The following is a 25,475-nucleotide window of genomic DNA, read 5'->3' on the forward strand; positions in this document are numbered from 1 at the left end:
GACATTAAGTTCTTCGTCCCTGGAACCATTCTCATGAAACTTTTCTGCACCCTCTCTGCCTTCATATCCTTATTAAAATATGGTGCTCAGAAATTGACGCACTATTCCAATTGAGGCTGAACCAGTATTTTGTCCAAGTTTATAATTTCCTTGCTTCTGTACTTCATGCTCTGACTAATAAAGCCTAAGGTCCTGTCAAAACTACTTTATTAACTTGCCCTGTCATTTTCAATGATTTGTCTGCATAGAGTCCAGGTTCTTCTGTACATCTATAGTACTTCTGTACTATAATTAAAGTACGAAGTCTTACAACACCAGGTTAAAGTCCAACAGGTTTGTTTCGATGTCACTAGCTTTCGGAGCGCTGCTCCTTCCTCAGGTGAGGAACTGTGCGGAACTGTGAGGAACTCCGCACATTTCACCTGAGGAAGGAGCAGCTCTCCGAAAGCTAGTGACATCGAAACAAACCTGTTGGACTTTAACCTGGTGTTGTAAGACTTTGTACTGTGCTCACCCCAGTCCAACGCCGGCATCTCCACATTATAATTAAAGTGCTATAGTACTTCTGCACCTGTTCAGAATTTCATCCTTTATTTTATATTAACTCTCCTTGTTCTTCTGACCAACGTGAATCACTTCACACTTACTGTATTACATTTAATTTGGCACTTGTCTACCCATGCCACCAGCCTGTCAATGAAGTTTATTATTAGCTTCCTCACAATTCATCACAATTCCAAGTTTGTGTCATCCGCAAATTGTGAAATTCTCCCCTGTGTACTCAAGCCTAGTTCATTAACATATTTTCAAAAAGCAGGGGTCCTAACACTTATCCTTGGGGAACCACACTGTATAGCTTCCTCCAAAAAGCAACCAAATACTCCTGCTGCCTGATTCTATTACTTGGCCAATTTAGTTTCCTTGCTGCTACTGTTCCTTTTTTCATGAGTTATAACTTTGCTGACAAGCCTACTATGTGGCATTAGATCAAATACCTTCTTGATATCCATGAAACCACAAACTGTATTATCCTCATCTATTCTCTTTGTTACCTCATGAAAAGTTGAAACATGTTAGTTAAAGACGATTTTTCCTTGATAAATCCATGCTAGGTTTTGTTAATTAATCCATATTTGTCCAAATGACTTAACTTTCTTCCCAAATTACCTTTTCTAAAAGCTTTCCCATTACTGAAGTTAAACTAATTGGCCTATTCTTACTGGACTTGTCGTTGCACCCTTTACTGGTTCAATGAGGAGTGTAGCAGAACATGACCCGAGCAGCACCAAGTGTATCATAGATTATCATAGAATTTACAGTGCAGAAGGAGGCCATTCGGTCCATCGAGTCTGCACCGGCTGTTGGAAAGAGCACCCTACCCAAGGTCAACACCTCCACCCTATCCCCACAACCCAGTAACCCCACCCAACACTAAGGGCAATTTTGGACACTAAGGACAATTTATCATGGCCAATCCACCTAACATGCACATCTTTGGACTGTGGGAGGAAACCGGAGCACCCGGAGGAAACCCACGCACACACGGGGAGGATGTGCCGACTCCGCACAGACAGTGACCCAAGCCAGAATCGAACCTGGGACCCTGGAGCTGTGAAGCAATTGTGCTATCCACAATGCTACCGTGCTCCCCATCTAAAGATCTAAAGATGAAATGCCAATGTAGATGACACACACGTGAAATAATGAGCAACATGCTATAGGCAGAGTTAAGTGATTCCAAGGATCTGATCAAAGCTCCTGCCACATTCAGTTGTGAATGGTGCTTTACCATCAAAAAACTTGTGGAAGGCAAAGGGTTCATAAATATCCCCATCCTGGGGGGGGGTGCGCGCATGTGACACAGTGGTTAGCACCGGGACTGCGGCGTTGAGGGCCCAGGTTCGAATCCCTGCCCTGGGTCACTGTCTGTATGGAGTTTGCACATTCTCCCCATGTCTGCGTGGGTTTCACCCCCACAACCCAAAGATGTGCAGGTTAGGTGGATTGGCCACGCTAAATTGCCCCTTAATTCGGAAAACAAAGGTAATTGGGTACTCTAAATTTCTAAAATAAATAAATATTCCCATCCTCAAAGATGGTGAACTTCAGTATGGGCAAGGTCTGAAGCGTTTACAACCATTTTCAGCCAGAATGGTTGAGTGCATGATCCATCTTCATCTTGTTTGGAGGTCTCCACAATTGTGGTACAAATCTTCAGCCAATTTTATTGACTCTGCATGATATCAAGAAATGGCTGAGTGCATTGGTACAGTAAAGGTAATGGACCCTGGCAACATCCTAGCTGCAACACTGAAAATTTATGCTTTGGAACTAGTTCAGCCTCCTGGCAGGTTGTTCCAGTACAGTTATTACACTGACATCTACCTGACAGTGTGGAAAATTGTCCAGGTATGTCCTCTTGAGAAATATCAGTCAATTGATTTTGATACAGATTGAAATCAAATGACTGACATTACTGTGCACATTTCTTGCCCGGTGATTTAGGTTCACATTATCTCCTACCTATGATCTTTGGTTGGCATATGCCAATGATTTGACTTCGGCCTTTTGTATCATCCATATGTGCATGGTGGATGACACCCAAGGATATCTTTTTTAAAAAAAAAAAAAAAGCAGCAACACAATTATATTTTTAAATCTTTTTTTATAATCTTTATTGTCACAAGTAGGGTTACGTTAACACTGCAATGAAGTTACCGTGAAAAGCCCCTAGTATTAGTATAGCCTTTCTGTATTCTGTTGCTCCACACTTTGGAAATTAATGGGATTGTAACTGTTCTGCAATAAGATATCAGTCACATCTTCTATGAAGGTGCATATAGTACTCTGGTTAATTGCAATGAGCCATGGTTTAAAGAAACCCTTAGTGCTGGTGAGAATCACAGGCAAAGCAGTATGTCACAGAGGGCTTCAAATCATCTTCAAGCATTTAACAATTAAGTTATTACTTCCTCAAAGCACCTCAATTTCCTTAGATACTTATCCTCTAACCTCCTTAGACCCCATTCCTCGAACCACTTTATTATAATAATCTTTATTGTCACAAGCAGGCTTACATTAACACTGCAATGAAGTTACTGTGAAAAGCCCCTAGTTGCCACATTCCGGCACCTGTTCGGGTACACGGAGAATTCAGAATGTCCAAATTACCTAATAGCATGTCTTTTGGGACTTGTGGAAGGAAACCGGAGCACCCGGAAAAAACCCGCGCAGACACTGGGAAAACGTGCAGATTCCACACAGACAGTGACCCAAGCCGGGTATCGAGCCTGGGACCCTGCCGCTGTGAAGCCATAGTGCTAACCACTATGCTGCCGTGCTGCCCACAACCTGGGCTGGATTCTCCGTTTTGCCGGCGCCCGGGGGTTTCCCGACGGCGTGGGGCTGCCCCACAATGGGAAACACCATTGACCGGCCGGCGTAACGGAGAATCCCGCCGGTGGGTTGGGGCAGAAATGTGGCGGAGTGGAGAATCCAGCCCCTTATTCCTCAACTCCCTAGATCCTATTCTTCGAACCTCCCTGGACCTTACTCCTCTAACCTCCCTGGACACTATTTCTCAATTAGCCCTTTGTGCGACATTCTGACCTCCAAACTGAGTTCCATTCCCATATTTGTTCACAGCCATGATGTATTTCTTGGAAGGGTGTCTCACCTGATTTTGTTTTTAATTCATGGGGTGAGCTACTTACTGCAGGCAGTCTGCAGTAGTACGCGCAGCTAAAAGGAATTTCTGCCTCGTTCCTGCAGCCAATTATTAAGCCATGTCTGTCAACTGGCAAGTCAGTGGATGGAAAGTGAATGACTGCACTGATTTGAAGCATTCCAGCTGTTGTGCACAAAGTTTTGCATTTTCTGTTCTGATGCTGAATGAAAAGTGGTCAAATATTTATGCCCTTGGATGGTACACGGGTAACTTTCCCTTAGACAATTTTGGACAAATATCCTGGCACAAAATAGTATTTGAACTGCCCACAGGATCTGTCTAAAAAAAGAGGTAGAAGTTGACAGACTTCAGGAAACCTGCTCCTTTAGAGTTCTTTACTGATGTCAAAACAGCTTTTACAAAGGAATATTGACTTTTACCTTAAATTAGTTTCATGGGCAGTTTGTAACGTATGGTTTTAATATCTATTAAATGGTTTAAATGGGCTGGTTTAGCACACTGGGCTAAATCGCTGGCTTTTAAAGCATATCAAGGTAGGCCAGCAGCACTGTTCAATTCCCGTACCAGCCTTCCCGAACAGGCGACTAGGGGCTTTTCACAGTAACTTCATTTGAAGCCTACTTGTGACAATAAGTGATTTTCATTTCATTCATTCATATTATCCATCCTTAATTATTTCCAGTTAATGGAATATACCTCTGGGAGATATGATATTAAGTTTTTTCATTTTTTGCCTTGATATGCAAGAAATTAGTTTGCTGATCTCTCACTCTCTCTCTCTAAAATATACTCGTCATCAATTTGCATAACACATAATTAAACTTGCTAAGTACAGGATTTAAATGGGCTAACGTTGGACCAGTCCTGTCTGCCCAGCCCCAAATACATTTCTTTAGCAAAATAATTTCATTATGATTAATAATTGTTTATATTGGGCATGTTGAATGATGATTTCATGTTCAAGTGTATTTTCTAAGAATTAAAAGTTTAAATGAATTATCAATCTGTTGTGTTATGCGGCTCATAACGTTGAACTAATATGTTGAATGCATTGTGCTGCTAAGAATTGTAGTTTCATATTATAATGCACTGATCAAGTGAGTACTGAACACCTTGAAATGCATAAATCCATGAAAGTAATTCAGTTTTGTAAGGTTGTTTCATGCATCCATCCAGAGGCTAGAGGGCAAGTGTGCATTTCTTGATTAAAGCTTGATTAAAGATTAGTGTGAAATTTAAAACTTCAACTGTTGTAGCATATTTGAAAAATAGTCAGGTCTGATGGACACAAATGTTTAACCAAGATGAAGCCGATTTTAAATGATTTTCCAAATTTAAAAAATTGTTTTCCAGCTACCTGTGAGAATGGATGTTTGAACAGTGGAAGATGTGTTGCGCCCAATCGTTGTGCCTGTACATATGGATTTACAGGAGCACAGTGTGAAAGAGGTAAGGCAATTGGTGCAATAACAGACTGTAAATAAATCATGGTTTACCTGACTGATTCTTGGGATGAATGGGCTATCTTATGAGGAAAGCTTAAGCAGGTTAGAGTTTAAAAAGGCGAGTAATCTTACTTTTAAACAAGAATAAGAATCTGAAGGTTTTGACAGAGTGTATATTGAGAGGATGTTTCCTCTTGTGGGGTAGTCTAGAACTTGGGGGACACAGTTTCCAAACTAGGGGCCTCCAATTTAAGACTGAGATGCAGAGATTATTTTTTTAGTTTAAGGGTAATTAATTGTGGAATTCTCTTCCCAGAGAGCAGTGAGGCTGGTTGAATATATTCAAAGCAGAGTTAGATTTTTAAATGACAAGGGAGTCGAGAGTTATGGGGGAAACAGTCAGGAAAGTGGAATTGAAGCCAGTCAGTTAGCCATGATCTTATCGAATGGCCTACTATTGTGTACTCTTTAATGGTCAAAATATTATCTTAATATGAGATCTATTTCCCATTTTATTTGTTGTTTCCTTGTGTTTATCAGCAATTGTACTGTTTACCTATATTGAGTTTTACAACTCTGGTTACCACAGTACTAAAAAGATATTGCAGCTACTGAAAGGTACAGAACAGAACAACAAAAATTGTTGAGATGGAAGAATTTGATTATGAAGAGTGATTATGTACATTAAAAGAGAATGCTGGAAGGTGATATGACAGCTATTTTAAGGACTCTAAATGGAATTGATAGTGTAGACCACGTCAAGCTGTATCACCTTGTCCAGAACAAACGGTGCTTGAAGGAAGTAAATTGAAACCCTAATCTGTGGAAACACTATTTCAGTGATTAAGTGATCAATCTATGGATGGTCTCCTCAGGGATTTGTTGGAAGCATTAATTGAATCAAATGCAAATTAGATATTTTGGGAAACAGTATATGAGTAATTTGAAATACACCAGGGTACCCAAGTGTACCATGCTTGGGAGAAACAGGTGATTTTGATAATCTTAATAATAATCTTCATTGTCACAAGTAGGCTTACATTAATACTGCAATGAAGGTACTGTTAAAAGCCCCTAGTCGCCACATTCCGGCACTTGTTCGGGTACACAGAGGGAGAATTCAGAATGCCCAAATGACCTAACAGCATGTCTTTCGGGACTTGTGGGAGGAAACCGGAGCACCCAGAGGAAACCCACGCAGACACTGGGAGAACGTGCAGACTCTGCACAGACAGTGACCCAGCGGGGAATCGAACCTGGGACCCCTGGCGCTGTGAAGCAACAGAGCTACCTACGGGGCTAAGTACTTAACTACTGGAGCTGTTCTCTATTTCACGTCTGGGTCTGTTATAATAAATTGGATAGCGTTTAATTGTTATGATTAGTTAAAAATTCCAGTTAGTTTTGTTTGTATGTTCTCCCCGTGTCTGCGTGGATTTCTCTGGCGGCTCTGGTTTCCTTCCACAGTCTAAAGATGTGCAGCTTAGGTGGATTGACCATACTAAATTGCCCCCTCGAGCCCTAAATGTGCAGGTGGATTATCCATGATCAATGCGTGGTATCATGGGATAGAGCGGGGGATTGGGCCTAAGCCATGTGCTCTTTCTGAGGATCAATGCAGACTAGATGGGCCAAATGACCTCCTTCTGTACTGTAGGGATTCTATGCATCTTGTGACTGTCATGATGGTAGTCGGAGAATTATATAGTCCTTGACCACTTTTTTGCTGAATCTTATAGCATGAAAGGAGAATGTTTTGCTTGTCATCCTTGTGTCAGCTCTTTGAAAGAGCTATCCAAATTTGTCCTCCACTCCAGCTTTTTCCCTTCACCCTGCAAGTTGATCATTTCTTGGTAACTCTTAAAAGTCGCAAATTATATCCTATATCCTAAATTATATTCTCGCATCCATCTTGACCTGTCTACAGCCAGTTGATCCAATGCCTCTCCCCTATTGTTCTGCTGCTTGGACCTGCGCACTCGTAATTCTATTCTTACCTTTCTAATCATAGCCAAAGAATCACCATCAATATGCTCTCTTCCCTCACAGTTACCTCTGGTGTCCCTAGCGGATCTATCCTTGGCTGCTTTTTATTTCTTATCTACGTGCTGCTTCTTGGCGATATCATCCAAAACCATAATGTCATTTTCCACATGTACACTGACAGCACTGAGCACTACCTTGTAACCACCTGTCCGGGCCCCTCCACATTCTCTAAATTGTCAGACTGCTTATTCAACATTTCATCCAGTTAAGTATTGGGAAGATTGGAACCATTGTCTTTAGATCCCGCCACCAACTCTGCTTCCTTGCCACTGACTCCATGTCTCTCCATGACAACCGTCTGAGGCTAAACCAGACCGTTTGCAACCTTGATTTCATATTTACTTCCAATTACACATTAATGCTGTCACTAAGGCTATCTATTTCCACCTCTAAGATCACCTGCCCCCACTTCTATGCCTCAGCTTCATTGCTGCTGAAACCTCATCCGTGCTTTTGTTGCCTCCATACTTAACTATTCTAACTCTGCCTTCTGTAAACTTGAGGTAACCTAATACTCTGCTGCCCATGTCCTAATTCATTTCAATCCCCTTTCAAACATCACCCGTATGCTTGCTGATCTACACTTGCCTTTGGTTAAACAGCACCTCAATTTTAAAATTATCATACATAGAAAATAGAAGCAGGAGGTGGCCATTCGAGCTTCAAGTCTGCTCTGTCATTCATTATGAGCATAGCTGATCATCAAGTTCAATTCCCTGATCCCACCCTTAGCCCATATACCTTGATCCCTTTAGCCCCAAGAGCGATATCTATTCCTCCTTGAAATTACACAACGTTTTGGCCTCAACTACTTTCAATGGTAGTGAATTCCACAGATTCACCACTCACTGGGTGAAAAACCTTCTTGTCACCTCACTCCTAAAAGGGTCACCCCTTATCCTCAAACTATAACCCCTAGTTCTGGACTCCCCCCACCATCAGGAACATGCTTTCTGAATCTACCTTGTTTAATCTTGTTCGAATTTTATAAGTTTCTCAAACTTGTTTTCAAATCCCTCCCTCACCTGATTCCCCTCCATCTCTGTAATCTCTTTCAGCCCTACAACTCTCCGAGACATCTGTATAACTCTAATTCAAGCCTCAAGGCATCACCCAATTATAATTGTGCATTATTGGTGGCCTTTCCTTCAGCTGCCTAGCTGTAAACCCGAGAATTCCCTTTATAAACCTCTCTTCCTCTCTCCCTCAATTTTCTCAAAGACTTTGGTCATCTGCCCTAATATCTCCGAAAGTAGCTCAGAGACATTTTTATAATGCCTTTGAAGCAGCTTCAAATGTTTTATTGTCTTAAAGATGCTACAGAAATACAAGTTGTTTTCGTGCAATGATCCTAATGGAACAAATTATCAAATTGTTAGTAATGTATGTATGAGCAACAGTATAAGAAGTTTCAGGGTATTTCCAATTTTGATAATTCTTGACCATAATTAGGAAACAGCACCAAATGAAAATAAAATAAGCAGTATTAACTACAAGCATAAAGATTATTTGACTTTATTTTTGGGAATAAAAAAACAGACAGAACTGTCTTGAATTCAGCCCAAATCTTGGATAAATTAATCAGAAAGGTGTCAACCTACTGGGATAGATTATATTTGTAATACCAAATTTGGTTCTGAGTTTATATTTCATTGACTAGCCCAGAAATTCACAGAAAATATGGCATACTATATTAACATGAATGGTTTGTCTGTTCTTATGTTGAATTACATTTCCATTTAAACACGCATATTTGCCTGTTTCTTTTTAAGGGGCTAATATAATTGTTAAATTAGCTGTTAAAATATCATTATTATATCAAGCTAATATCCTAGAATTGCCACTTTTGGCAAATATTTTACAAGATATAAGTTCTCACTACCCAATGAGCAGACAGGCAACTTGCTCCAAAGTCTCTGTGAATGTTGCCTAATACCTGTGCATGTCTCACATCCCAGGAATCAGGCATGTTTGTAGTGACCTGAAGTGATGAATGACTATTTGTTTCTCCCAGAATGGAGCAGCAGTTGATTTCGGCTTCCAATAACTCAATGAGTACAGTGTCTTTGTAGTGAGAGTTGTACACTGTATGTAACTAAATTCTGGTGAATATTGTCAGCTGCAAATTACATAGTTTAAACATTTCAAAAAAATATAATCAATGATTTGAAGTAAGTGAATATGATTTTTAAATGTATGCATTGTGATAAATTACTGACCTCATTAAGGTGAACATAAGGACATAAGAACTAGGAGCAGGAGTAGGCCATCTGGCCCCTCGAGCCTGCTCCACCATTCAATGAGATCATAGATGATCTTTTGTGGACTCAGCTCCACTTTCCGGCCCGAACACCATAACCCTTAATCCCTTTATTCTTCAAAAAACTATCTATCTTTATCTTAAAAACATTTAATGAAGGAGCCTCTACTGCTTCACTGGGCAAGGCATTCCATAGATTCACAACCCTTTGGGTGAAGAAGTTCCTCCTAAACTCAGTCCTGAATCTACTTCCCCATATTTTAAGGTTATGCCCCCTAGTTCTGCTTTCACTAGCCAGTGGAAACAACCTGCATGCATCTATCCTATCTATTCCCTTCATAATTTTATATGTTTCTATAAGATCCTCCCTCATCCTTCTAAATTCTAACGAGTACAGTCCCAGTCAGCTCAACCTCTCCTCGTAATCCAACCCCTTCAGCTCTGGGATTAACCTAGTGAATCTCCTCTGCACACCCTCCAGTGCCAGTACATCCTTTCTCAAGTAAGGAGACCAAAACTGAACACACTACTCCAGGTGTGGCCTCACTAACACCTTATACAATTGCAGCATAACCTCTTTAGTCTTAAACTCCATCCCTCTAGCAATGAAGGACAAAATTCCATTCGCCTTCTTAATCACCTGTTGCACCTGTAAACCAACTTTTTGATACTCATGCACTAGCACACCCAGGTCTCTGCACAGCAGCATGTTTTAATATTTTATCATTTAAATAATAATCCCTTTTGCTGTTATTCCTACCAAAATGGATAACCTCACATTTGTCAACATTGTATTCCATCTGCCAGACCCTAGCCCATTCACTTAGCCTATCCAAATCCCTCTGTAGACTTCCAGTATCCTCTGCACTTTTTGCTTTACCACTCATCTTAGTGTCGTCTGCAAACTTGAACACATTGCCCTTGGTCCCCAACTCCAAATAATCTATGTAAATTGTGAACAATTGTGAGCCCAACACTGATCCCTGAGGGACACCACTAGCTACTGATTGCCAATCAAAGAAACACCCATTAATCCCCACTCTTTGCTTTCTATTAATTAACCAATCCTCTATCCATGCTACTACTTTCCCCTTAATGCCATGCATCTTTATCTTATGCAGAAACCTTTTGTGTGGCACCTTGTCAAAGGCTTTCTGGAAATCCAGAGATACCACATCCATTGGCTCCCCGTTATCTACCGCACTGTTAATGTCCTCACAAAATTCCACTAAATTAGTTAGGCACGACCTGCCCTTTATGAACCCATGCTGCGTCTGTCCAATGGGACAATTTCCATCCAGATGCCTCGCTATTTCTTCCTTGATGATCGATTCCAGCATCTTCCCTATTACCGAAGTTAAGCTCACTGGCCTATAATTACCCGCTTTCTGCCTACCTCCTTTTTTAAACAGTGGTCTACCGCACTGGTAATGTCCACCCCAGATTCTAGTGCAATTGCAATTTCCCTAGCCATCTCTTTTAGCACTCTGGGTTGCATTCCATCAGGGCCAGGAGACTTGTCTACCTTTAGCCCCATTAGCTTGCCCATCGCTACCTCCTTAGAGATAACAATCCTGTCAATGTCCTCACCTGTCATAGCCTCATTTCTATCAGTCATTGGCATGTTATTTGTGTCTTCCACTGTGAAGACCGACCCAAAAAACCTGTTCAGTTCCTCAGCCATTTCCTCATCTCCCATTATTAAATCTTCCTTCTCATCCTCTAAAGGACCAATATTTACCTTAGCCACTCTTTTTTGTTTTATATATTTGTAGAAACTTTTACTATCTGTTTTTATATTCTGAGCAAGTTTACTCTCAATCTATCTTACTCTTCTTTATAGCTTTTTTAGTAGCTTTCTGTTGCCCCCTAAAGATTTACCAGTCCTCTAGTCTCCCACTAATTTTTGCCACTTTGTATGCTTTTTCCTTCAATTTGATACTCTCCCTTATTTCCTTAGATATCCACGGTCGATTTTCCCTCTTTCTACCGTCCTTCCTTTTTGTTGGTATAAACCTTTGCTGAGCACTGTGAAAAATCACTTGGAAGGTTCTCCACTGTTCCTCAACTGTTTCACCATAAAGTCTTTGCCCCCAGTCTACCTTAGCTAGTTCTTCTCTCATCCCATTGTAATCTCCTTTGTTTAAGCACAAAACATTAGTGTTTGATTTTACCTTCTCGCCCTCCATCTGTATTTTAAATTCCACCATATTGTGATCGCTCCTTCCGAGAGGATCCCTAACTATGAGATCATGAATCAATCCTGTCTCATTACACCGGACCAGATCTGGGACCGCTTGTTCCCTCGTAGGTTCCATTACATATTGTTCTAGGAAACTATCGCGGATACATTCTATAAACTCCTCCTCAAGGCTGCCTTGATCGACTTGGTTAAACCAATCGACATGTAGATTAAAATCCCCCATGATAACTGCTGTATCATTTCTACATGCATCAGTTATTTCTTTGTTTATTGCCTGCCCCACCATAATGTTACTATTTGGTGGCCTATAGACTACTCCTATCAGTGACTTTTTCGCTTTACTATTTTTGATTTCCACCCAAATGGATTCAACCTTATCCTCCATAGCACCGATGTCATCCCTTACTATTGCCCGGTTGTCATCCCTTACTATTGCCCGGTTGTCATCCTTAAATAACAGAGCTACACAACCTCCCTTACCATCCACTCTGTCCTTCCGAATAGTTTGGTACCCTCGGATATTTAACTCCCTGTCGTGACCATCCTTTAACCATGTTTCAGTAATGGCCACTAAATCATAGTCATTGATGATTTGCGCCATCAACTCATTTACCTTATTCCGAATACTACGAGCATTCAGGTAAAGTACACTTATGTTGGCTTTTTTACCTCTGTTCTTAATCTTAACACCTCGATCAGTAACCTCTTCTAAGTTATATTTCCCCTTAACTTTTCTCCTAATTTTCCTTGTCGTTGACCCCATATCTTCATGTAACAACCTGCCGCCTCGCATCCCATTAATGTTTTTACTTTCGGTTTTATTCCTTTTAGTATTGCTGGTCCTATTCACTGAGCTCCCCTCAATCACTGTACCTTGTTCTGTCGCCCTTTTTGATTTTTGACTATGACTTCTCTGCCTTACACTTTCCCCCTTGCTGCCTTTTGTTTCTGTCCCTGTTTTACTACCTTCCAATTTCCTGCATCGGTTCCCATCCCCCTGCCACATTAGTTTAAACCCTCCCCAACAGCGCTAGCAACCCCCTCTCTCTCTCTCTTTCCCCCCCCCCCCCAGGACATCGGTTCCAGTCCTGCCCAGGTGCAGACCGTCCGGTTTGTACTGGTCCCACCTCCCCCAGAACCGGTTCCAATGCCCCAGGAGTTTGAATCCCTCCCTCTTGCACCATCTCGCGAGCCACGCATTCATCCTATCTATCCTGACATTCCTATCTGACTAGCTCGTGGCACTGGTTGCAATCCTGAGATTACTACCTTTGAGGTCCTACTTTTTAGTTTAACTCCTAACTCCATGAATTCAGTTTGTAGGACCTCGTCCTGTTTTTTACCTATATCATTGGTGCCTATGTGCACCATGACAGCTGGCTGTTCACTGCCCCCCCCCCCCCCCCCCCACCTGCCCAGAATGTCCTGCAGCCGCTCCAAGACATCCTTGACCCTTGCACCAGGGTGGGAACATACCATCCTGGAGTCTCGATTGCGTCCGCAGAACAGCCTGTGTATTCCCCTTACGGTTGAGTCCCCTATCACTATAGCCCTGCCATTCCTCTTCCTGCCCAGCTGCGCAGCAGAGCCAGCCACGGTGCCATGAACCTGGCTGCTGCTGCCTTTCCCTGGTGAGCCATCTCGCTCCACAGTATCCAAAGCGGTATATCTGTTTTGTAGGGAGATGACCGCAGGGGACACCTGCACTGCCTTCCTACCTTTACTCTGTCTTTTGGTCACCCATTTTCTACCTCCCTCAGTACCTTTCACCTGCGGTGTGACCAACTCGCTAAATGTGCTATCCACGACGTCCTCAGCATCGCGGATGCTCCAAAGTGAGTCCATCCGCAGCTCCAGAGCCATTGAGCGGTCTAACAGGAGCTGCAACTGGACACACCTCTTGCACGTGAAGGAGCCTGGGACAGTGGCCGTGTCCCTGAGCTCCCACATCGCATACGAGGAATATGACACTGGTCTGAGATCTCCTGCCATGTCTTAAACCTTAGGTAAACTTATACAACTACAATTCCAAAAAACTAAGAACAAATAAGTAAATTAGACAATGAAAAGAAAAACTACTTACCAATCACTTACCAGGGAGAAAAAGCACCTCTTCCCCACCCAGCTTTGAAATCCCACCTAGATTAAAATTGCCAAACTCACTCTTTGCTGTCTCACTCTGGCTGTGTCCTCTCTGGCTCACTGGGAGTGAGTTACAAGTTGCTCTTTTTAAAATGGCCTGAGTTGACTCCCCTCCCCCACCTGCTTTTAGATCAAAGTAGATTAAAGTGACTGACACTTAACTGCCAACCAGTTATGTGAGTGGATGGGGCAGCCCTTGTTAACCTACACTGCACAATTCTACACTGCAGCCCTTGTTAACCTACACTGCACAATTCTAGATTAATTTAAATTAATTTAAACTCCTGAAATTTAAAAGGAGCTGCATTACTGATTTGATTGGATTCAATTCCCACCTAGATTCAAATTCCCCAACTCACTCTTTGCTGTCTCACTCTTGCTGTGTCTTCTCTGGCTCACTGGGAGAACTCACTGAGTTATAGCAATGGTGGGGATTGGGACATCTTCCTGACAATAGATCAACTACTCCCATGTCTGATTTAACCTTAGAATGGAGCTTAACCTTAATGTTAGAAGAGTACACCTTCATCAGTATTGATATTTTTCACAATAGTTACTTATGTGAGCCATATGTATTGCTATGAGGTTGTATTTCCAACTTGCTTTTGTACAAAAATGATAAACATGTTCTAAATTTTTACAAAAGAAGGAAAGGTGAAGGAGAAAAGTTGCTCATTGCATGTCAACTATTTGCATATGTCAAGGTGAGCGTTTAACGTACTAACAAACCTCACACTCCACTCTTTGTCAGTAGTTAGCAATCGGTTGTAAAGTCCTGAATAATGTGGTGTCATAAAGAATGGGAGTTAAAATCATTTTAGCCAAAGTTGTTTCATCTAGAAGTAATCTTCTGGATATTTCCAAATACATGCTACATCCAGAGATCCGCAGGCAGCACCAGCAGTGCCCAGCTCTGCCCGCTGTTATACCAGGAATACGTCAATTCTAAGAGAAATCTGAAAATTTCTGTTGGCGTGAAGTCAAGTTTCTGCACATCAAGTTACTAAGCATTCATTTTGAATGTTTTTAGCCCATACTTTCTGCCTATTTTTGCATGCTTCCAAGTTGCTATACAGAGAGAGTTTGTTCTCTACAAAATGGTACTGTGGACATATGTACAATATTAAGCTTATTTTTACTGGCGTATGAAATTTGTTGGCATATTAGGTAGTTGAGTGGAGAGTACGCTATATTCTGGTGCTTGTGTAGCAAGTATGTGCACAGCCCGCTTTCCTATTGAGTAAGCATTCCAGGAGAGGCTCAGTTGAAATGTATACACTATGGTAGATTTCTGGCCCCTTGAGTGTTGACGCATGCATTTTGCCTGGGCATATGTTACAGAATTGATTCAGGTATCAGTATTGACTTTGTTGTGTTCCAGGTTTTAAGATAAACTTCCAAGACTCGTAGGCACTGTGCTGAGACTGATGTAGCCTCTTTATAGCAGCGTATTACGTGCAAATTAAGTTCAATTAGTACAGTGACTACTTCCCCATTTTTTTCTTTTTGTGTATTCTTTTACCCCAAGTTTTCTTTTCTGGCTCAGTGCTGGCACTGGATAGTCTGGGTCAGAAGATTGCAGGTGGCACTGCCAGGGTCCATCTTGTCCCTGTTTGTGGAGACCAGTACTGAACGGCGCTTGCCCGAGGTCTCCGAGGCGAAGGGGATAGATCCCAACGCATCGATTGCCTCGAGAAACTGCATTCTACGGTGAGACTAGCTGTCTCACTCCAATATGTAGTTTTGCCAAAAGTGATCCTGCCCACAATGGGTGGGATTTACATTGCAATGCCTCGTGAGATTGCATTAGATCTCGCGAGGCATTGTGAGCCGGGTAGATCCCAGCAGCAGAGTCTCCCGATTTTTATTGGCCACGTTGCGCTGATGTGCACTGCTTCAGGGCTTCTGGGGCTGTTTAGCACAGGGCTAAATCGCTGGCTTTGAAAGCAGACCAAGGCAGGCCAGCAGCACGGTTCGATTCCCGTAACAGCCTCCCCGAGCAGGCGCCGGAATGTGGCGACTAGGGGCTTTTCACAGTAACTTCATTTGAAGCCTACTTGTGACAAGCGATTTTCTTCTTTTTTTTTCTTTCTTTTCGGGCGAAGCGTGGCTTTTCGATCACTCCCATTATTTCATCGATGTTTTTGGGACATTGTTGTGACCCAAAACAAATTGGCTGCCAAATTTCCCTGTATTATACAAGTGACTCCACTTCAAAGTGTACTTAATTGTCTGCAAAGTAAACTGGGACATCATAAGATTCTGAAAAGTGTTCTTTATTTTCTTTCTCTATAGCCTCCACCTGATGAGCTAGGATGAGCTCCTCGTGGTGGCTGAAGATCATAGATTAGCTGGACTGTTACCAGTTATGTACAGCCTTTTCTTGAAACTGTTTGCTTTGTTTTTATTTAAAGTATTTGTTTTCTTTTGCTGGTCTGAAGGGTTATTCTGATTAGTTGAGCTGACTACAGTTACAATTACCATCTCCGTACATTGTTGGTATTTCTATGATATTTTCACTCCTATTGCAAATCATTTTAGTAGATAACCAATGAGCAACAATTAAGGATGTGCACACAGCAATCAAAAAACACTTGCATACTTGCTTTTCTTCTGACCAACCAAGAAATCAGAAGTTTAATGTACACCTGCATACACGTTGCAGTTGTGCTGCGATACTGTGCCTAGCAATGGTATCTATTTTTTATTTATTTAAAAACTGCATTTAGTGACCTTTGTGTCCTCAAATAACCACACATGACTAATGGTGACATGATTTAAAATATCTTTTTGACAACAATTGTGTGAGCTAAAGGGACCCTCTTTTTGGCAACCACAAAATTGCAGTTATTGCTTGAAAGACCATTATTAGGAGATCCAAGATGAATTCTTTGACATCTCTGTACTGCTTATTTCATTTGAGTTGATATGCTCTAATCATGCTCACTTCAAAGACTGATTTGTAATTTTCTCCCATGATCTAGGAGAGGTTGGATAGGCTTGGGTTGTTTTCATTGGAGCAGAGAAGACTGAGGGGCGACCTGGTCAAGGTGTACAAGATTGAGGGGCATGAACAGGGTGGATAGGGAGCAACTGTTCCCCGTAGTTGAAGGGAGACCGGTTCAAGGTGAGGGGCAGTAGATTTAGGGAGGATGTGAAGAAAAACGTTTTTACCCAGAGGGTGGTGACAGTCTGGAATGCACTGCCTGAGAGGGTATGTTGAAGAAAATAATAGTCAGCACTTCGAGTTTTCGCGAAAGGTCCTTTATTTAACACAAAGTTTGTGGGGGGGATTAGATAGACCAAAGTCATTCCAAATGTCCCCTCTCTACAGAGGTAAGGTAAGCAATTTATATGTTACAGTAAGCAATATCGCGGACAAAATGCATTCTTTAGATAAGCAGAAAGACAGAAAAAATGAGCAGGCCTTGAGTTCCTCGCCTAAGAAAAATAATAATTGTCTTCTGTCAGCAAAACGGTGTGCAGCTGTATGCTTATTTACATTGTATGACCTTCTGACTGTTTCATACAGAACCTCTTGACTAAAAAATAAGGCAAAAGATCCATCGTGCATTGCCAAGTGCCTCTTACCATGAAATATAGTCAAGCAGCCGGTTAAAATGAATACAGAGTATTAAGGCAGCTAATCCGCCAACTAAAGTCCCTTCTACAGGGTAGTAGAGGCAGGTTGCCTCACATCCTTTAAAAAGTACCTGGATGAGCACTTAATACGTCATAATAGTCGAGGCTATGGTGTTGCGGCAAAGGTTGATAGATGAGATGTTGGAGGTGTACAGGAGGTACGCGGGTGATGCAGATCTAGTGCTTTCGGATAGAAGGAAGGAGCTGCAGGCTAGTTGTAATCGGTTGTCCACACGGATGGCGCTACACCAGTTGAGGCCAAGTGCTGGCAAATGGGATTAAGTAGGCAGGTGTTTTTACACGCGTCGGTGCAGACTTGATGGACCAAAGGGCCACTTCTGGACTGCGTGATTCTGTGACCTAGAAACATGGGAGAGACTACATTGTATTTGGCTACCTCTTGCCAAACTTGCTGCACATTATCTTGGAACGCAAGGTTTCTTTTCCCCTCAGACAGTGAAGCCTTTCCCTACTACACTTTTTCATTAACACAATCAAAGTCTGGTCAAATGGAGTGGTTCTAGCACTTCTTTTGTAGCATTGCCAACTACTTCAAAGTCAACGACAGCAATCTGCAAACAAAAAAATAAGTTACGTTTTTATGGATTACTACTTCTAAAAAACCACTGGACACTGGTTTCCCCAGCAATATACTGTGATAGTATCAATCAATTATGACTAAAAGCCAAGGAAAACACATGGGGAGCATATCACAATTGATGTTTTTAAAAAAAATTTAGAGCACCCAATTCTTTTTTTCCAATTAAGGAGCAATTTATCATGGCCAATCTACCCACCCTGCACATCTTTGGGTTTGTGAAGTTGAGACCCTCGCTGACACACTGAGAATGTGCAAACTCCTCACGGACTGTGGCCTGGGCCGGGATCGATCAGCGATCACAATTACTGTTAATGACCATGCTGAATCTGACATGGTCACCACTTTGCTATTCCAGTCTAGGAGGGGAGATCTGAAGATCATTTATTCTGTGAACAGGGAGTCAATCATGTGACATGCAATTGAAGTCTTTCATTTAATCCAATGAGTTAAGTTTAAGAATGTTGATGTGCTTTTCAGTTTCTGTGTGTTTTTTTTAGATGTGACACCAAAACTATTATTCCCATGTGATTCCAAGAGGTCACAAGAGGCTTGCATGCTTTCATTTGTATGTTTATACATTTTTTATTAACAAGGGGGTGAAAGGTTAGCGGAGGTAGGCAAGAATGTGGGGTTGAGGTTACAATTAGATCAGCCATGATTAAAAAAAAAAAAAAAAATCCCTTGTACCGATCCCCTTAAGGCGAATTTCACCCTCTCCAATTTAATGAACCCCGACATATCGTTGATCCAGGATTCCACGCTTGGGGGGGGGGGGGGGGGGGTCGCATCCCTCCACTGAAGAAGAATCCTTCGCCGGGCTACCAGAGAGGCAAAGGCCCGAGTACCGGCCTCTTTCGCCTCCTGCACTCCCGGCTCCCCTGCAACCCCAAATATTGCGAGCCCCCAGCACGGCTTGACCCTGGATCCTACCACCCCTGACACCATCCTCGCTACGCCCTTCCAAAATTCTTCCAGCGCTGGGCATGCTCAGAACATATGGGTGTGCTTTGCTGGGCTGCCTGAGCACCTGACACACCTGTCCTCTCCCCCAAAGATCCGGCTCATCCTTGTCCCGGTCATGCGTGCCCTGTGCAGCACCTTAAACTGTATGAGGCTGAGCCTCGTGCATGAAGAGGAAGAGTTCACCCTCCCTAGGGCATCTGCCAACGTCCCCTCTTCGATCTCCCCTCCCAACTCCTCCTCCCACTTCCCTTTCAACTCCACCACCGAGGCCTCCTCCTCCTCCTGCATCACCTGGGAAGTTTCCGACATCTTCCCCACTCCAGCCCACCCCCCCAAGAGCACCCTGTCCTGTACTGTGCATGGCAACAGCCGCGGGAATTCCACCACTTGCTGGCTGACAAATGCCCTTACCTGTAAATATCTAAAGTTGTTCCTCGGAGCCCATACTTCTCCTCCAGCTCACCCAGGCTTGCGAACTTCCCGTCCACAAACAGGTCCCCCAACCTTCTTATCCCTGCTCTGTGCCACCCCAAAAACCCTCCGTCTATTCTCCCTGGGACAAACCGGTGGTTCCCCCGTATTGGGATCCACACCGAGGGCCCCCCCGTGCCGCCTCCACTGCCCCCAGATTTTGAGGGTAGCCGCCACTACCAGGCTCGTGGTATACCTCATTGGAGGGAGCGGAAGCGGCGCCGTTGCCAGCGCCTCCAGACTCGTACCCTCACGACGCCATTTCCAGCCTCTTCCATGCAGCCCCCTCCCCCTCCATCACCCACTTGCGCACCATCGTCGCATTGGCGGCCCAGTAGTACCCAATGAGGCTGAGCAGCGCCAGCCCCCCCTTATCCCTACTCTGCTCCAGGAACACCCTTCTCACCCTCTGAGTCCCTCGCGCCCACACAAACCCCGTTATACTCCTGTTGACCCACCTAAAAAAGGCCTTCGGGATAAACACGGGGAGGCACTGGAACAGGAACAAAAACCTTGGGAGCACCGTCATCTTAACTGACTGCACCCTACCCGCCAAGGACAGCGGCAACGCGTCCCACCTCTTGAACTCCTCCTCCATTTGCTCCACCAGCCTTGTGAAATTAAGCCTATGCAGGGCCCCCCAGCTCCTGGCCACCTGGACCCCCAAATACCTGAAGCTCCTCTCCGCCCTTTTTAGTGGGAGCTCGCCAATCCCCCTCTCCTGGTCCCCTGGGTGAACCACGAACAATTCGCTCTTCCCCATGTTGAGCTTGTACCCTGAGAAATCCCCGAACTCCCTGAGGATCCACATTACCTCTGGCATTCCCCCCACCGGGTCCGCCACATATAGCAGCAAGTCTATCCGCATAGAGCAACACCCTATGCTCCTCCCCACCCCGCACCAACCCCCTCCAGTTCCTCAACTCCCTCAGTGCCATAGCCAGGGGTTCAATCGCCAGTGCGAAGAGCGGGGGGGGGACAGGGGACACCCCTGCCTCGTCCCTCGGTGCAACCGAAAGTACTCAGACCTCCTCTTGTTCGTGGCCACACTCCCATCGGGACCTTGTACAACAGCCTAACCCACCTGACAAACCCTTCCCCAAACCCAAACCTCTTCAGCACCTCCCACAAGTACCCCCACTCTACCCTATCGAAGGCCTTCTCAGCGCCCATCGCCACCACTATCTCCGTATCCCCCTCCCTCGCCGGCATCATAATAACGTTCAGGAGCCTCCGCACATTCGCGTTCAACTGCCTCCCCTTCACGAACCCCGTCTGGTCTTCGTGGATCACCAGCGGCACACAATCCTCAATTCTCGTGGCTAAGACCTTCGCCAGCACCTTGGCATCTACGTTTAACAACAAAATCGGCCTGTAAGACCCACACTGCAGGGGATCCTTGACTCGCTTCAGGATCAAGGAGATCAGCGCCCAGGACATCGTCGGGGGCAAAGCCCCCCCCCCCCCCCCCGCCTCATTGAAGGTCCTAACTAGCAATGGGCCCAACAGGTCCACATATTTTTTGTAGAATTCGACCGGGAAACCGTCCACCCTGGTGCCTTCCCCGCCTGCATGCTCCCTATCCCTTTGGCCAGCTCCTCCAGCCCAATTGGGGCCCCCAATCCCGCCACCAGTCCCTCCTCCACCTTCGGAAACCTCAATTGGTCCAGAAAGCGACCCATCCCTCCCTCCAGTGGGGGCTCGGACCGATACAATTCCTCATAAAAGTCCCTGAAGACCCCATTGATGCCAACCCCACTCCGCACCACACTCCCTCCCCTATCCTTAACTCCCCCGATCTCCCTAGCTGCATCCCGCTTCCGAAGATGATGCGCCAGCATCCGGCTTGCCTTTTCCCCCAAACTCCTAAATCACCCCCTTCCTCCACTGCACCTCCGCCTTCCTGGTGGTCAACAGGTCGAATTCGGCCTGGAGGCTACGCCTCTTCCTCAACAGTCCCTTCTCGGGCACCTCCGCATACCTCCTGTCTACCCTCACCATCTCCCCCACCAGCCTCTCCCTCTGCTCTCTCCTCTCCTTGTGGGCCCTAATGGAGATCAGCTCTCCCTTAACCACCGCCTTCAGCGCCTCCCATACCATCCCCACTCGGACCTCGCCGTTAATCAGCCATGATCTTATTGAATGGCTGAGCAGATGTGAGGGGCTGAGTGGCCTACTCCTCCTAATTTGTATGTTTATATGTTCATTGACAACCTCTAGAATCCTAATGGCTTTACTTTTCCTTATGCTGTGCATTACAGTGACACTGCTCCTGAGTCTGCTACATCTTGTTTGTGGCTGATTAGTCCCGATCACATTTTGGCACAGCTGTTATTTGTTTCAGACTACTTGACGAGTCAGTTGTAGTGTTTAGAGTTGGCCACCTTGATGCAGCCTTGTTCCTGCTAAACGTACCTATTACATTTAGGACTCTGTGCCTCAAAGTTGTCTTTTCATCTTTTTGTCTTTTCATGGTATGTTAAACCAGTTAAGAAAGTCTCTTTAAGACTGTAGCTGAAGGACTCCATCACAGCAATGTGATCATTCATTGGAAATGCTCCCATGGCATTTATAGCCTCTGTCACTAGTGCCACAGGAATTGCCACATGCTTCTTGGCAGACTACAATACAGACAGCTGTTCATTCATGACAGCATACATCTGGCCTGTTCCTTAATATTTTCCAGATCTTGCAGCGTATTTTACACGGACGTAAGTGACTCATGGGTTGCTTGGCTTGGCCAGCAGCAACATTTATATGCAGGTTATATGAGGTTAGAATCCTTCGGAAGTGCAAGTGACCAAAAAACTGCTGGACCTCTGACCAGTTGGCACTTGGCCTTGGGTAACCACTCCCATTTTCTTCTCATCAGATGCGCACTATGACTCATTTTATGCTACCTTCTCAGCCTTGGTATGTAGATTCTTTGTAGCTGTGTAACTGTCCTGGTGTTTGATGAAGTGGTAATACTGTAGTAATACTGTACAAAGCTCTGAGATCGGCAGCATCTGGGAATGTTATTTCTATATTAAAGGTGCTTGAAAGAGAGGACTTGCATTCATAAACTGTAGCATCTTTCATGACCACCAGATGGCCCAAAGTGCTTTACTGTAAATTAATTGTTTTTGAAGTTTACTCACTGTTGTAATGTAGGGAATGCAGCAGCCAATTTGCATGTAGAAAACTCTAATAAAACAGCAGTGCGATAATGAGCAGATAAATTTTGTCCAGCAAATTGGAGATCGTTCCCCTGCTCTTTTAACAAACCTGTTGGACTTTAACCTGGTGTTGTAAGACTTCTTGCTGTGCCCACACCGCCAGTTCAACGCTGGCATCTCCACACCACTTCTTTTAACTAGTCATGATGTGGAGGTGCCAGTGTTGGACTGGCGTGGGCACAGTAAGAAGTCTTACAACACCAGGTTAAAGTCCAACAGGTTTGTTTCGAATCACGAAGAGGTACGTTCCAGAAACACACACATAGGCAAAGTCAATGATGCAAGATGATACTTTGAATTTGAGTCTTTGCAGGTAATTAAGTCTTTACAGGTCCAGACGGAGTGACTGGAGAGAGGGATAATCACAGGTTAAAGAGGTGTGAATTGTCTCAAACCAGGACGGTTGGTAGGATTTTGTCTGTGTTGTAGATCGACTTGAGTGGGTTTGTGATTTGTAGTCCTTTCGGGATCTTGTCTGCTAGTGATTCGAAACAAACCTGTTGGACTTTAACCTGGTGTTGTACGACTTCTTACTTTTAAATAGTGATATGGGATCTTTTATGTACGTCTGAGAGGGCCTTGGTTTAACATTTCAAATACATAAGACTACACCTTCATTGTTGTATTCAAATCCTGGAGTGAACTTGAAATCACAAACTTTTGACAAGGGTGAGATTATTACTAACTGAACATCCTAAATTTAGTAAGAAGTCTTTCAACACCAGGTTAATTCAGCCTCTGATCTTCGGGTAAGCGTTCTCCAAGGTGACCTTCAGGAACCGCGACAACGCAGAATCGCCGAACAGAAACTTATAGCCAAGTTGCGCACACATGAGTACGGCCTCAACCGGGACCTTGGATTCATGTCACATTACATTCACCCCCTACCATCTGGCCTGGGCTTGCGAAATCCTACCAACGGTCCTGGCTTGAGACAATTCACACCTCTTTAACCTGTGATTATCCCTCTCCCCAGTTGCTCCGCCTGGACCTGTAAAGACTTAATTACCTGCAAAGACTCTTATTCAAAGTATCGTCTTGCATCTTTGACTTTGTCTATATATGTATTTCTGGAACCCACCTCTTCATTCACCTGAGGAAGGAACTGTGCTCTGAAAGTGAGTGATTCTAAACAAACCTGTTGGACTTTAACCTTGTGCTGTAAGACGTCTTACTGTGCTCACCCCAGTCCAAAGCCGGCATCTCCACATCATCCCTAAATTTAATTCATGATATTTGTCATAATATCCACCAGTATATCATGGTGCAGATACACACACACTGATGGACACACAGCGGGACCAATCAACACACACAACACCACAGCCAATCACCAGTTAGAGCACACTCACTATAAAGACAGGGAGCATCAGCGTTCCCGCTGATTCGGGATGCAGCCTCCTAGTAGGACAGAGCTTACAGCACAGATCTTCACCATGTGCTGAGTGCATAGACTGGATAGGACAGGCATAGGTCTTTAGTTTAATCTAACATCGTGTTAACCCACAGTGAAAGTATGTTCAACAGTTTCTAACTTAATAAACTAGTGTTGCACTATTTTAAGTGTTGGTGGCCTGTATGTGTTCCACGGATCCAGAGCACCCAACACGTCATGATACCAGGAGTTGAGGGATATTAGAACTTCTTAGACCTACCTGCAAGTGATCTGCCTTCCACCAGCATACAGTCATCCTGCAAAATGGACAGTGTCCGCCCGCCGCCGCCGCCGCTCCGCATCACCGGTAACCTAGGGGCCAACTGAAAGATATTCAAACAGCGCCTCTAGCTCTACCTTGAAGCCACAGACCGGGAAGATGCCTCGGACACCAGGAAGGTTGCTCTCTTCCTATCTACGGCAGGGGAACATGCCATACACATTTTCAATTCTCTCACCTTTGCTGATGATGAAGATAAAGCAAAATTCAAGACGGTCCTCCTCAAGTTTGACACTCACTGCAGCATGGAGGTGAATGAAAGTTTCGAGCGCTATGTATTCCAACAGCGTTTGCAGGATAAGGATGAACCTTTCCAGTCCTTTCTCACCCACCTCCGCATCCTTGCGCAGTCCTGTAATTACCGGCCCACCTCCGACTCCATGATACGCAACCAGACTGTTTTCGGTGTTCAGTCGGACCCCCTACGCCAGCAGCTCCTCAAGGTAAAACAGCTCGCAGCTCCTCAAGGTAAAACAGCTCACCCTAGCGACCACCATCGAGACCTGCGTGCTACATGAACACGCCACTAGTCGGTATTCCCACATACAAGCGGCTGAAACGGCGCGGCAAGGTCCCCACGAGGCAGAACGGGTCCAAGCAATCGAGCAACTCCAGGGCCTCAGCCTGGATGAGGGTGGCCATTTTGTGCGCTTTTCGCGGACTCCCGTGCTTATGCGCAGCGAACAAGGGGACGTCGACGAACGTACTGTGCAGGCGCGCACCACGTACGACCGCACCGCGCATGCGCGGTGGCGCAGCGAACGTACTGACGCTACAACATGCGGCAACTGTGGCTCCGCCCACTTAAAGCGGCAGTGCCCTGCCAAATCCCGACTGCTTGAGATGTGGCAAACTTGGCCACTATGCTGCTTTATGCAGATCAGCTCAGCCTGCCAACTCATATCGCTTCAGCCAGCCTCGCAGGAATGTCCATTCAACCCACGATCACCGAGTCCGATGCAGACCTACTACCCGATATTGACACAGAGGACCCGAAGGCGCCTTTTCGAGGCGATATCGTTACAAAAAACAGGGTGTCCCCGAAGCAAAGAATCCAGCCTTTATCGGTATACAGCATCGA

General features: G+C 44.4%; 1 protein-coding gene across 1 annotated transcript in view; it reads left to right on the forward strand.

The window, feature by feature from the left end:
- The window catches only part of LOC140404453 (fibrillin-1-like), a 716,712-nt gene that overhangs the window by 38,176 nt on the left and 653,061 nt on the right, over positions 1–25,475 (forward strand). The window contains exon 5 of the mRNA XM_072493009.1: positions 5,042–5,137. Within this exon, the coding sequence (XP_072349110.1) occupies positions 5,042–5,137 (96 nt within the window). The remainder of the gene's footprint in view (positions 1–5,041; positions 5,138–25,475) is intronic.

Source organism: Scyliorhinus torazame, chromosome 30, assembly GCF_047496885.1.
Source record: "Scyliorhinus torazame isolate Kashiwa2021f chromosome 30, sScyTor2.1, whole genome shotgun sequence".
Lineage (NCBI taxonomy): Eukaryota > Metazoa > Chordata > Chondrichthyes > Carcharhiniformes > Scyliorhinidae > Scyliorhinus > Scyliorhinus torazame.